Genomic DNA, 14,568 nt, shown 5'->3' with positions numbered 1-14,568 from the left:
TACCATGGCCTCAGCCTTCGTGTTGGAGCCCTTTCCTGCCCCCTAGTGTACCAGATATGTTAACTCTGGCAAATGTCGGATAATGAATCCACATCCACAACTGCTACACTATGATGCTCCATCAAAAAAGCTCATAGGGAAGTAGATCTGTGGCCAGATTTGGGGTTTTTGCGCAGTTTATTGGATGTACCAGCATGTATTTTAGCCGAGATTGTGCTTTGAATTTTTTCCATCACCACTGCTCAGCTTTCACGATACTCATTGAAAATAATATTGTTCCTCCACCTCCATATCTCCTAAAGAACAATGGGTGGAATGAAGCCCCTAGTGCCATGCTACGAACTCCACCATTCAAGACACTCTGGAATATCAGACAACAGTGCGAGCTGTAACCCATATGAGACATCCAAGGTTTTCCAAATTTTTGTAACCCTGGGGTAGCTTATGAACAGATGCAAATTGTCCACTTCCGCTTTTCTACATAAAACGCAAAACCCAGGTCCAGACTAGCACCTTTTTTGTAGATTTTCCCAAGTCAAGTTTTTGTTCCTCCAAACTAACCAGAGAAAAAGAGATTTTTTGGTAGGAATATGGGAGCTCCAGAATGTAGAAAACCAACATACCTCAGCTTGGTTGGTTTCTAAACAACATAGTCGATTGTATGTATCCGCCACCATTATATTGTCAACCTTCATCTTGCCGCGCCATATGATCGAGTCTCTAGTCGAGTCTCTATGGATGCTATACCATTGGAGTTGCAGACAAATCGAATTCCAATCCGCAGTTGCCTATCCATGCAGACCTAGTGCTGCAGAGGGCTTCCAGATGGGGCAATTATGTTGCCAAGTCGAGATGACTTGATTCCGTAAGTAAATGCCCACTACATTTAGACCGAAAACGAGAGGGTCCGAGAGAGCATCGATATCCTCTAGTCCCCAGATATAGTCCATTCCAAGAGCGATGTCATGACCCATGCCTTGTCTCCATGAAAGCATAGGGAAAAATAGGTGATATATCTTCATGAAACTGCGCCACACCGCTGAACCGAAGTTGCAGCCGATTTGCCCCCTGCACAACCAAGCCTAAAAATCTACGTCTTTCAGATATTTATGTTTGATAATTTGATTCTAGATGCCATCATCGAAGATCCCGCGCCATAATTATTTGAGCAAGAGAGCATGTCCAAATATTTTTTAATGCAAAATACTCCAACCGCCTTGCCGCTTCGGCATGGAGATATGGTCAAGTTTAGTGAGGTGGAATTTTTGTCGCTGCTGCATACCAGACCAGATAAAGTGAGCAATAATCCTGTTCAGTTTCTTGATGATGGATATTGGTATTTGGAATAAATGTGCCCAGTACACACCCATCTAGGTAATCACAGCTTGAGTGAGGATGATATTGGTAGATGGAATAAATGTTCCCAACACACACCCATTTGGGTAATCACGGCCTGAGTGAGGAGTGTTAGACGATTGAACATTTCTAATCCATCACATTAATAATTAATAATTAAAATTAATACTCGCTAAATAATTTCTTATTAGCTTAACAGTGTCTGGTTATTTTTTTTTTCTTGTCATTAAAAAAATAATTGCTTTTTATGAGAGACACTGATGAGCCGAAATATGAACCAGATGACCATCTCTGGGCACCCAGCCTTACTACACCGATACTAAACTCACTTCCTCATTTCGTGACTTTGCTTTCTTCCTACTTTCATAAATCCTATGAGGGTTTCAATTTTTAGGTTTCTTTTTTCAACGTGCATTTTAATTTTTTTTTGGCCTATTTCACCCTAAAATATTGGTTTCTATTAGCTTGTTAGTATGTTTCCAGCCTTTGATTTTTTTGTAGCCACAGATTCCGATCTTCTCATTTCATCGATTCCTACTTGTCATCAAGATTGCATTCGAATTGGACTTCGAACAAAAATTGGAACAGAAAATAAGTTGAGGGACATTTTAGGAACATTAAAAAATATCAAAAGTTTTAAATTTGAGTGTGTGTTACTGATCTTTTATTATTAGTATTTTATTTTGCAATTTAATGTATTTTTTGTGAAATATTAAATCATTCCAATACTATTTATTTTAATACATACATAATCAGTTTTTTAGAGGAAAGAATTTGTGGACATTATATTTTGGTGTTGGTGTTAGAATGCAGAATTTAATTTGATTGAGAATTTAGAATATAATAAATAATAGTAAAGTAAAATAGTTATTTTTTATGATGTTCATTAAATTTCTAAAAAAAAATTGAACGTTATTTATGAATCTCATTATAATTATATTAGTTGAAATTTATTTTATTTTTGTATCTACCAAAATTCAGAAGGGATCAAATCCTTTTTCATTTTAAATATTTTTATTCTCCTAATACATAATAAATCTTAAACGGAAATAAATAATATAATATTACTTTAAAAATTAATGATTTTATATAAAATATATTCAATATATGAAAAAATGAAAAAAATTCAAAATATTTAAAAATTTCAACAATTAAAACGATTTATTATAATTTAATTTTATACTAAACTTAATTAATATTATAAATTTTACATATTTATTTATTTATTTATTTATTTTATTTTATTTTATTTTTTCAGAGAGAAAAAAGCTTCAATATATTATATGAGAAATATAAGAGTCCAAAATTATCTGGATACATCCAAATTGTTCTAAAATAGTTCTGTAGGCACATAGTCTAATAAACTCCTATATTAAAAAAAGTACCAAAATATCTAAGTAGCCAAATACTATCAACTATCAAGTCTCTGTGACCAGTACAGAGAATCATGATTATAGTGAGAAACATCATCTGGTGAGGCAAAATTTTCAAAACTGAGCACTAAAAATCTGGCAAAACAAAATCTTGGATCTGAAATGTGGTTCCTTCCGAAAATATCTCGAGATGCCAAAGTCCAGGAGAGGAGGTGAGACCCATTTTAGAAAGTGTATCGGCTGTAGAATTTTTGTCCCTGCTGATGTGCTCAATAGTGCTATCAACCATGCGGCTCCAGTAGTAGTTGATCCTGTCTCTCCAACCGGTCAGGTGCTGCGCCAAAATGAGATTTCTCCTATTTACCGAATCAACCAATATCTTCGAATCTCCAAAGATAGCAACCTGCTTTATGTCAAGGAAAATAAAAAATTTTAAAAGTCTTGTGAGAGCTAAGGCTTCAACCAAATTATTGGAGCCATGACCTGTTAACGGGAAAAGTGTCTATTCAGAACGACCCTATCCCACTGAGGTGTGACAGTGACCTCAGAAACAAACAGGGAAAACTACTTTCGTATTCTCCTTTATGAACTATAAACGAAGAGGAATAGGATGAACCAACCCGTGTCTTGCGCCAGTCCTTTGATCCAATTTCTCTCCTCTTTGACAGCTTCCAGCTACCTGCTCCCTTACTTGCCCAGCTTCACCAAGTTCCTGTAAGATCACAGAAGAAGGAAACTACACAAAGACATGGATTTATATTCATAAATAGCTTAGGATCAGATTTAATCTAAACATACAAATGTAACAAACATCAATGATACACAAGCATGTAGGAGAAACTAAAATAGTTTTATTGATAAAACAAGAAGATCCAGGAGGAGTTACAACCGATGATTCCTGATCCAGCATCAACCTCCCAGCATAGAATCCCCTCTTCACCTCCAACAAAGCATAAATCACCCAATACTCTGATATCTATCTCAAAACCAACAACAATTCTCTGCAATGTACAAAATTCCAGCCTCTGGATCTCTTGGTGAGGGATCCATATATAGATGTATGCAAAGAGGATGAGTCAACTCATGAATTGATTAGTGGCTTCTCTCTATCAGTTCTTGCTTCCACTTGGAGACTGAGAGCCTCTTACTCATCACTGGTCGAATTCAGTGAGGCAAGTGTCATTGGAGAAGATTCTGGAAGCTTCCATTGTCTCTCCACCTCGTGGAATGACTCTGCCACTTGTCATTTCCCGCTCAACGCACCCTGGTAGTGCATTTAGGTGCGTTGCAACGCACCTAGCCAGTGTATTTGGGTGTTTTGCAACGCAGTTAGCTAGTGGAGTAGCTGAAATGATCCTGATTTGACTAGTTCTGAGCAGTTTTTGGTGGAGAACTTCTGGGAGAAGCTGTAATTTGTTGACCTTGTTCCTTTAGGAGTAATAACAACACTTTTAAGGACCTAGGAGCCCTTGGTTTATGGACATTTCATGCTTGGAGCTGTAAGGCACAAAAATGTCTATAACAGTTGCCCCCTAAAGTATGAGGTCGTTTATCGGGTGAAATGCTTTATTAGGAGGATCCGAAGTTCTTTCAATGCTGGGAGGAGACCTATAATAAGATACAATACAATACATTATCTTCATACTGCTTTCATGATCTAGCTGAGGCGGGCATTCCCATGCTCAGCTTTATAAATTCATTTTCATGTACATAGGACAGACAATCGTCTGATGGTAGACTGATGATTCTGATGGAGTCATCATCCTTTTGGTAGGATGATTATCTGTGCTGCAATGCTGTACATTTCAATGTCTTTATTTTTCTGAATATATATCGCAGGCCGGATGGATGAAACTAGATCCGGGGTCTTCAATCTCGTCCGATCTTCACTCGAAGTACAAGTCGATCCATGTGAGAAATGTTTCGAAGTCGAACATGGAAAGACATCGCTTGATTACTAGTCAATGATGTAAACTATTAACAAGCGCGAGAGGAATCACCGATAATGATAATGACCCTCAAGGTACTGCAGTACAATTCACGTGGTGTGAATAAAGGACTTGGCGTCGAACACCACGCAAAATCTTTTGGTCGAAGGTCATTGATGTATACCTGTCGCCGGAAGTGAGAAACTTGCCATTGAGGCATGCAAGCTTCAAAGTACTGAAGGGGTTGTTCCCAGATCAACTTCTTGGATAATGAGCTGATGTCGACAAGAAGTGATCCGTCAAAGGAGGGCCTTAATGAATCCCACATCAATGACACGAAATGGAGCAAATGATTTTGATGGAGGTGAAAACGATCTGATGATATATGGTTCAGCGTGGCGGTCATGAAATAATGAAGTATAATGTATGGTAGTGGATGGGACACGGGTGACTTCTCTGGATGAATTCTCTTAAACATGTCGGCGACACTTATGTGATGGATTGGTAGCATTTACCCCAAATGTGGATGGTATGGCGTGACCATGGTGATGTGACCGGTGAATGAAACAACCCAACTCGACTCAGGCACGGAGTGGAAGTGTCATGTTCAAGAGCGACTTGCTACCAATAAAGTTTCTTTGAGTTTTCTTCCCAATTTTTCCCCAGTCATTGCTGACCAGTACCTCTTTATTTTTGTCAAGCTTGAGGAGGATAACATATGCTTGTTCTATAATTTTCCCTTCGGGCAAACCCATCACTATGTTTTAACGAGCCTAGCGATAGTGAAACTTGTTCTCGCCTAAAGACAAGTTTGTTGCTATTAATATTTTTAACGAGTCTAACGACAAAGATAACTCGGTCCTTTTCATTTTTAGAGAGTCTGAAAAGGTACGTAAAGGTAACTCCGAAGTTCCTTTTTCGTCATTTAATCCCTTAAGTCCGAAAAAGTATAAAACAATACAGAAGGGATGAATTTTCGATAGTTTTAACGAGCCGAACAAAACAAGCACTCAATCTTTTTGTGCAATAATCCCTCAGGTCCAAAAAGATTAAAATCTAGAGGAGGGATAGCACTTCCTGTCGCTTTAATGAGCTGGAAGGCCAAAACTTGGCAATCTTTTCATATTTTACGAGTCAGATGAAAAGAGCTTAAAAAAGACTCGTCTTTTGAGGAACGAGTGATAAAATGGGTAGCAACTGATTCCAGGTAAGGTTTCGAATTTTCCAATCACGGCAGTGTCACAAGGATGGCTAGTGAAATCACTCTTCGCAGCTGTTCCTCAAAATGGGTAAACAATCAAATGGAGGTGAATGATCGGCCAATGGAAAAGTGGAGGTGACGGTGCAAACACGACCAAGGCTTTAATGGTTGAAAATGCTTCATTCACGGTGGTTGTTTACCGGAGGATAGTTCATTTTTTAATGAGCTTAAACGCGGGTGGAAACATTTGCTCAGATCTTATGTTTATTTTTTAACGAGCTTGAACTATGTGCTAAAATTGCTCGATCAATCCAGTCATATGATAAGAATGTCTCATATAAAAACGACAACTTTTAGATTTTTGCCCCACATCCTTTCTTTATGCAAGTTTGGTGACGACTAGTCCTACGAGTTTAAAGGGTTAGAGGTCCTAAAAATTTTAAAAAATAAATAGCCGCCCCTCGCTTGCATGCCAAAAGGTTTGCATGCCCCCAGGTATAAAACAGAGTTTCAAAGTTACCCCTACTTTAGTCCGCCAAAACATTTGTTTTACCGAGAGAGGCCTACCTCTTACAGGTCACCCAAAGATTGTTCTATTCACACAGCAAACAAAACACTTCTTTGGCGATGTCTACCGAGATAAACAAAGGCGAGTGACTCAGTTCTGCCAACTCACATAACTTTGACAAGAGAATCTTATTCTAGACTAACCCTTCTTCCATCGACGGACGAGGTACAGACTAGTCATATTATCCCGCGGAAACCTACCCTATACCCGAAGTTTTCCTGCCGAAGCAGATCAGGACGCATGCCCCCTGGGTTTCAGTCATATCCCTCCGAATTACTCGTGCTCATCGGGAGGACGGACTGGGAATTGAGACATTTCTTGCGTGAAGAGACCATTTAGGGACGGTATATGACTATTTGCTATGCGTGATCCGGGAAATGAAAGCTGGTCCACAAGCTTGACCACTCTTTCTTCGTGCGGAAAACACATTACTCTAAAGAGTGAGGAGGTGATGGCTCCCATGCAATAAATATAGTGTCGTCCAAGGAGTAGGTTATAATCCAAGGGTCCTTGAACGACCATGACGTTCATGCGAACTGTCTTCCCTCTCAATGTTATGGGCACATCGAGAAGGATCCCTAAAGGTCGACTGGTTCCTTTATCAAAGCCTGTCAAATTTCTCATTTCAGGCAACAGCGATGGCAAACCAAGCACTTTCCAAGCAATAGAGGAAAGGATACTCACAGAAGCCCCCTCATCTATGATGGTACCAGCCATGACCATTCTATATATTTGAACGATAATTCAGAATGGTATGCTTGCTGGCAAACGGGGTCTGCCTAGTTGATTCCAATCGAAGGAGACAACTAGGTTGCTTGGAGGTGGGACCGAGTAGACGGCTGGGTATGGCTCTGACGAACTTCCTTCCTGCAGTAAAGGAATGGGTGGATTGCCCCCATGTTTGTCGGAGTCTGTGTTGATGAAGAGAATTTGGATGGTGTCATCCTTGTTCTCTTCAGTGACTGTATCATCCGAAGATAAAACCTCTGAAGGCAAGACCGGGTCAACTGCCGCCTCGACCCTTTGACTTTCGTCTGGTATGGATTCAGTTGGTTTATCCTCAATGATAGACGCTTCAGCTGACCACTTGAGCGGGCCAGCTGGATTCTCAACTAGTGACGGACTCGGCAAGAGTTTTTTATATCTAGGAGGAAGTCATAACGGTGACACCGGACGATCATCCAAAACTCTTTTAGCCTCATCTAAGAAGGGACAACGGTGGAGGGCATGGTCGCCTTCGCACAGTTTACAAGGAAATCTAGCTTTCCCTTTTTGTCCTGGGGCTTCACTTTCACTAGTTGACGGTGTGCTTTCAACATGATTTCCAGAGGTTGATGACACCAGATTGTGCAAACAAGGAGACCAGTCCCTTAGTATCCGGGGGATGCAAGGACAATCTCTGTGAAAGTGGTCTCCTCTGCAAATGACACATGGTGATTTAGGCCTGGTTGGTGCTGTGTGTGGATTTTTGTTAGACGACACTCGTTTTCCCCCATTCGCTTTTGGCTCCTTCTTCTTTTTCTCTTTCTTCTTCTTTTCCTTTTTCTCCTTAGGAACTTGGCTTTTAGCTTTACCAGGCCCGTCAAGCGAAGAGGAAGGAGGAGAGGAAGAATTAGAGGAAGTAGAAGGCTGGTGGGTAACTCTGGACTCGTCTAATTGCTGATTCGATTGTTCAGGAATAGTGGTGTTTTGAACGACATTGGTTGAGAAGAGCCATACTGGCAAGCCAATTGTCAGTCCTGGAAGCGACAATGTGGCCATATGGGGCGCACCAACATCTCCCCAAGAGGAGAAGGGACTAGGATTTCCACCAAGGGGAATTCCTTGGTTGGTAGGCTCCATTTTCTCAACCCAAAGATCAACGTAGGAAAAGGGGATGAATATTCTGTTTAAAATAAATTTTAACACGCTTTGACAACTTGTTTTTTCAGTTTTAAAGAGTTGAGAAAAAACAAAAGATGACTCTAGTCTCCTTCGATTTTTAATGAGCCTGAAGTGACAAGTGCTCAGATGGACCTTTTCTGTTAAGGAGTCTGAAAAGGAACGAAAGGGACTGTTCTGGAGGTCTAGGTAGAGGGAGTACCAAACCAATCGCAAAACTGCAGAATACTTTTTACGGTACGACAGTCAATCTTCCCGAATGCTGTGTTCGGTGCATTGCGATCAGTAGGGCGGCCGACACGGCTTCCTATGGATAAAAGGTTTTAAGCCTATAGGGGTTTCCCAATATATACTCGACAGTACGTGGGAGCACAAGTCCGTACTGGCACTTATTGTCTCAAAGTGGAGGAATCACCCAACCATCAGTGAGGACAACAGTTACCAGGCTTTACGACGCCGGAATACGTCTCTAGCCTAGACCTCTAAATGTTGTGCGTTAAGTTACAAAGCGTTGTTAAGTTCATTGAATTTATTTTAGGTTGATCTTTCTTATGAAGTTTTCCTTTTGGGATCACCATGAGATGTAGATGTAATTCCTAAAATGCAATCTAAAGATGATAAGCAAGCTTTTATCTCTTTTCAGCAATGAAAATCCTAGCTACAAGGGAAAAGAAAGACACAATCTTTTCTCAAAGAGCAAAGAGCACACTGTAAATGCACTTTTCCTACATCAAGCCAAACAGACTGTCAATATGCAGATGCACATGTGCATGTATTTTTTTTTCACTTTCTTAATATTGATGCCTAAAAAGAAAGTTGTTGTACAAATTTGAATTTGTTTTCAAGTGAAAAACACAAACAAGCTTCTTTTCGAAATCAAAAGGTAGAGACGATTACGACACTTTATGATTTTGAAATAAACACTTGTTTCGACAATAGAAATTCACAAATTCAAGCCAAAGGCAAAAGTAAAAGCATAATCAACTGTCAACAGCAAATAAACTTTCTCCTATGATTAAAATCGACACTTACGACAGATCTAAATCAAAGGACGACAATATGACTATCCTACTTTTTCAATGGAAAACTGTAAATGATGTAACAAACACACAAAAACATCTACAGTCTTTTTGTACAAAGGAGGCGGAATTAAGGCAAAGAAAAGGGGTTTTTAGATAGACACATACACTGATCTCAGGCTGCAAAAATCAGAGACAAAACTGAAAAAATTGAGCAAAGAACCTCAGCTGCACAAGATTAGGCTGATCAACGCACCTGCTACACAGAGAAACTGGATTGCAACGCAGGTTGCCCTCTCGGGAACTGCGCTGAAATGCAGGAACTCTTCACAGCACCTGCGCTGGGGCAGAAACGAGAATTCTATCCGGGTTCTGGGTCACGTTTTGCAGTTTAATCTATGGTTTTTGGCTGAGTAAAAGCAATCAGTAATGCACAATCAGAGGGTAGATTTAAAAGAGGTTTAAGAGCTATCACAAAGGGTAATAAGATCATTTGTGAATCAGCTGTTCAAATCATAAACAGATCCAGTGAATGGATTGAAGTAGCAGATGTCTACTTTGCATTTGTTAATGGCAAATGTAGTTCGATTGCTACTTCTAATTTTATGAAACGAACAACAAGAGAAACACAAACAAACTAACTAGACACGATCCCCAGTGGAGTCGCCATTTTGTTAACGGGAAAAGTGTCTATTTAGAACGACCCTATCCCACTGAGGTGTGACAGTGACCTCAGAAACAAACAGGGAAAACTACTTTCGTATTCTCCTTTATGAACTATAAACGAAGAGGAATAGGATGAACCAACCTGTGTCTTGCGCTAGTCCTTTGATCCAATTTCTCTCCTCTTTGACAGCTTCCAGCTACCTGCTCCCTTACTTGCCCAGCTTCACCAAGTTCCTGTAAGATCACAGAAGAAGGAAACTACACAAAGACATGGATTTATATTCATAAATAGCTTAGGATCAGATTTAAGCTAAACATACAAATGTAACAAACATCAATGATACACAAGCATGTAGGAGAAACTCAAATAGTTTTATTGATAAAACAAGAAGATCCAGGAGGAGTTACAACCGATGATTCCTAATCTAGCATCAACCTCCCAGCATAGAATCCCCTCTTCACCTCCAACAAAGCATAAATCACCCAATATAGTTATGATATCTATCTCAAAACCAACAACAATTCTCTGCAATGTACAAAATTCCAGCCTCTGGATCTCTTGGTGAGGGATCCATATATAGATGTATGCAAAGAGGATGAGTTAGCTCATGAATTGATTAGTGGCTTCTCTCTGTCAGTTCTTGCTTCCACTTGGAGATTGAGAGCCTCTTACTCATCACTGGTCGAATTCAGTGAGGCAAGTGTCATTGGAGAAGATTCTGGAAGCTTCCATTGTCTCTCCACCTCGTGGAATGACTCTGCCACTTGTCATTTCCCGCTCAACGCACCCTGGTAGTGCATTTAGGTGCGTTGCAATGCACCTAGCCATTGTATTTGGGTGTTTTGCAACGCAGTTAGCTAGTGGAGTAGCTGAAATGATCCTGATTTGACTAGTTCTGAGTAGTTTCTGGTGGAGAACTTCTGGGAGAAGCTGTAATTTGTTGACCTTGTTCCTTTAGGAGTAATAACAACACTTCATGCTTGGAGCTGTAAGGCACAAAAATGTCTATAACATGACTGCCGTGACAGAAAGAAGAAAAGTGTGTAGAATCATTTATCTTGATGTGGAAACCACAACCACATTGTCCCTTTTGTGCGGCCCCATCGAAGAATGCGGACGGCTGAGAAGACTGTACTGATAATGACCGAGCGGGAAATTTGTTCTTGTGTTTGATTTTCTTCTGAGGAAGAGATTCTAAATATACAGAGATAGAATCCAAGGTTTTAGCATATGAAATTCTTGAGCTATTGAAGACGCAATGGTTGCGCCATTTCCAAATATACCACATGGATAGAATACAAATTCTACGCCATAGAATATGCTGCTCACTGCATCTTATAATCCATTCTTGGATCGAATCCTGCACACCAAGTTTAAAACCATAAACTCTTTCTAATTCCTGCCAAATATGAAAAGATTGCTTACATTTTAGAAATATATGCAAATTTGAATCCTCGTCCGATCTGCATAACGAACAGATGTTTGGTCCATTCCATCCCCGCTTCATTAAATTCTCCCAGGTTAGGTTTCTGTTGTGAAATGCAAGCCAAGTAAATAGAATCATCTTCGTTGGGCAACCATCTTTCCAGAAGATTTGAGGGAAAATAGAGGAACCAAGTGATTGCTGTCCGATCAACTGATGATAAATTCCATTAACTGATACGTCCTCCGCCTCATTCGGGATGTTCCAAGATAGGAAATCCGAATCTCTTGTTCTGAAAATACCGCCATTCTGTAGCCTCAACCTGATGCCATTCCAATGTTGCGCAATCTCATGGGGAATGTTCAATTCAACAACATCTTTCCACCGCGGAATGGGGCCTATCCATTCTGCAATCAATTTATCCCAATAAAAGAAACCTCTTCTGTGAAAATGATAAAGAAGGGGATCTGGGATATCAATTTCATCAGCTCCGCATTTGAAGCGGTCACTGCCAATAAGGATTTTATTCCCCGTTTGAAAGCGCCAGATTAAATTCTTCAAGCAGAGCGCCTCAATCCTCCTGAAACTAAGCCATATGGGGGATCCATATGCTGCACCGATAGTACCTCTTCGGTACCAGAAATGGAAGTTCTTCTTTGCTAGATACTTCGATCGAATCATATGACTCCACGGTCCTTCACCTTGAATAGCTCTCCAAAAAGACTTGCACAAGAGAGCTCTTCCAAAAATTCTCAAATTGGTTAAACCCCAACCCCCCATAGACTTAGGAAGAGTAATACTAGACAACTTAATGAGATGAAATTTACTCCTATCAGCATGACCCCCCATATGAAATTTGCAGAAAGCCTATTCATGTTGTTGATGATACTCACCGGAAAATGGTATAGATGCGCCCAGTATACAGAGAGTTGATTCAAAACGGATTGTACTAATATAATTCTCCCTGCCAAAGAAAGGCATCTATACTCCCAAGCAGAGATTCTCCTATAGAATCTGTCCACAATCCAGTTCCAATCAGATCTCGAGTATCCATTTGCTTTTATCCGGAATCCCAAATACTTTATACCACTGCTGATATGTTGGGCTTTTATACCAAATAGCTCAGATAGCCAATGAACATCTTCCTGCTTGAGTTCAGAATGGTATATAATTGATTTATCCAAGTTAACCTGAAGTCCCGTAGCCCTTTGAAATTTTTCCATAATATTATGAAAGCGCATCCAAGTGGTCCTGCAAAACATGCCGAATAATAATATATCGTCAACAAAAAGGTTATGAGTCAGTGATATGTTCCTGCATATTTTGAGAGGCTGCCATGCTTGATCGATCACAGCCTTATGAATATGTAAGCTGAGAGAGTCCATTGCCAGTATAAATAATAGAGGGGAGAGAGAACATCCTTGGCGCAGACCCCTCTCCGCACTGAAAAAAGGGGTAGGAATGCCGTTTATAATAATAGCGTATTCCACAGGATCGACACAAGCCATGATCCAGTTGATCATGTTGGTCCTCAAACCGATTCTAGCAAGTAAACACCTGATATATCCCCAATCTAAACAGTCATATGCCTTCCTGAGGTCTACTTTGATTAAGACCGCCTCTCTATTCTTTGAGTGGATGGAGAATAACGCCTCTTGTGTACCAGCGACAACATCATGGATGCATCTCCCTTTAAGAAAACCATACTGTTCTTTTGATAATGACTTTGATAATACTCCTTTCAACCTCTCAGCAATGATCTTTGATACAATTTTGAAAGAAATATTACATAAAGAAATTGGCCGATAGTCCTGAAAAGTCTGTGCATCCCGCTTTTTGGGTATGAGTGCTATGTATGTGGAGCATAATTGTTTGCTGATATTCCCCTTTATTCTGATCTCTTCCACCATCTTTAACAGATCATCCTTTATATATTCATAGAAATGTATAAGAAATTCTATAGACCAGCCGTCTGGTCCAGGGCTCTTGTCCCGGCTGAATGATTTCATGGTCGCCATCAATTCCTCCTCTGAAATAGGCTAGTATAGCTGATCGTTTTTTTCATTATCAAACATCACTGGGTAAACTTCTATACCCCACAATATATCCTGAAAACTTCTATATTCCATCCTTTGATATTGCTTTTTGAAATGAGCCACCGCTTCCTTTGATATATCTTGCTGAGAGTATAAATAGCCTCCATTACCATCACTAATTTTCCATATTGAGTTTTTGACCCTTCTAGCATTGGCGAATCTATGGAAAAACTTCGAGTTTCGATCGCCTTCTTTCATCCATATAGCCCTGCTTTTCAGGCGCCAGAAAATTTCTTCCTTCTTCAGGATATGCAGTTTCTTTTTTTGGAGACTCTTGATGCGTTGTCTCCTTTCAAAGGTTAAAGAGTCATAATCCGTAGAATTTGCAGCATTATCTAGTTCCTTTTGGATATCTCGAAGTTCTTTTTTATTGGATTGTCTTTTCTGAAACTGCCATTCTTTAACAATTTTCCGGATTTTGATCATCTTGTTCATAAAATTCATCTGATGAGAACCAGCTCCGCTTGCTGCAAACTCTCTCCACGCTTTTACAACAGTGTCATTAAAATCAGGCTCCTCTAGACATTGTCTATTGAATTTAAAGGGGATTCCTTTCCTGATTCCCATAGATTTCCATCCAAGAACTATCGGCCGGTGGTCCGATATGAAGCAGTTTTCTACCGAAGAAAATGGCATGCCGAGGACATCTATCAGGGTGGCATGTAAAAGGAATCTGTCTATCCGCTTTGCAATGAAAGCCTCTTCGCTCCTTCCATTGTCCCAGGTGGGCAGAATTTTGGGCGGAAGTATGTCAATGAAATTCTTCATAAGAAATTCATTCCTGATCATAGCAGCATTTGGATCCATCTTCTTATTTTTACCCCATAATTCATCCGAGCTGAAAGTAATATTAAGGTCACAAGCTACATCTTTTATAAAACCAAATGATGTGCACTACAGGATGACAAATAATAAATAAGATGCTAGATTTTGTTTTTTTTTTTTTTTTATATATTGGGCAGATTAATTTGTTAATAAGCTACGTGTTTTATAAAACCAAAGGACGTGCACTACAGGATGACAAATAATAAATAAGATGCAAGATTTTGTTTTTTT

At 39.7% G+C, this 14,568-nt stretch overlaps 1 protein-coding gene across 1 annotated transcript; it reads right to left on the bottom strand.

Moving 5' to 3' along the window:
- Positions 1-13,455: 13,455 nt before the first annotated feature.
- Positions 13,456-14,319, bottom strand: LOC149230017 (uncharacterized). The gene has a single exon (XM_089381180.1). It carries the CDS (start codon positions 14,317-14,319, stop codon positions 13,456-13,458), a length of 864 nt encoding a protein of 287 aa, XP_089237306.1.
- Between the last annotated feature and the right edge of the window lie 249 nt (positions 14,320-14,568).

This window comes from Pinus tabuliformis, chromosome J, assembly GCF_031772625.1.
Source record: "Pinus tabuliformis cultivar Carrire ecotype Pingquan chromosome J, CPIR1, whole genome shotgun sequence".
NCBI lineage: Eukaryota > Viridiplantae > Streptophyta > Pinopsida > Pinales > Pinaceae > Pinus > Pinus tabuliformis.
Note: the sequence above shows the minus strand (reverse complement) of the source record. Positions and strands in the feature narration are given on the sequence as shown.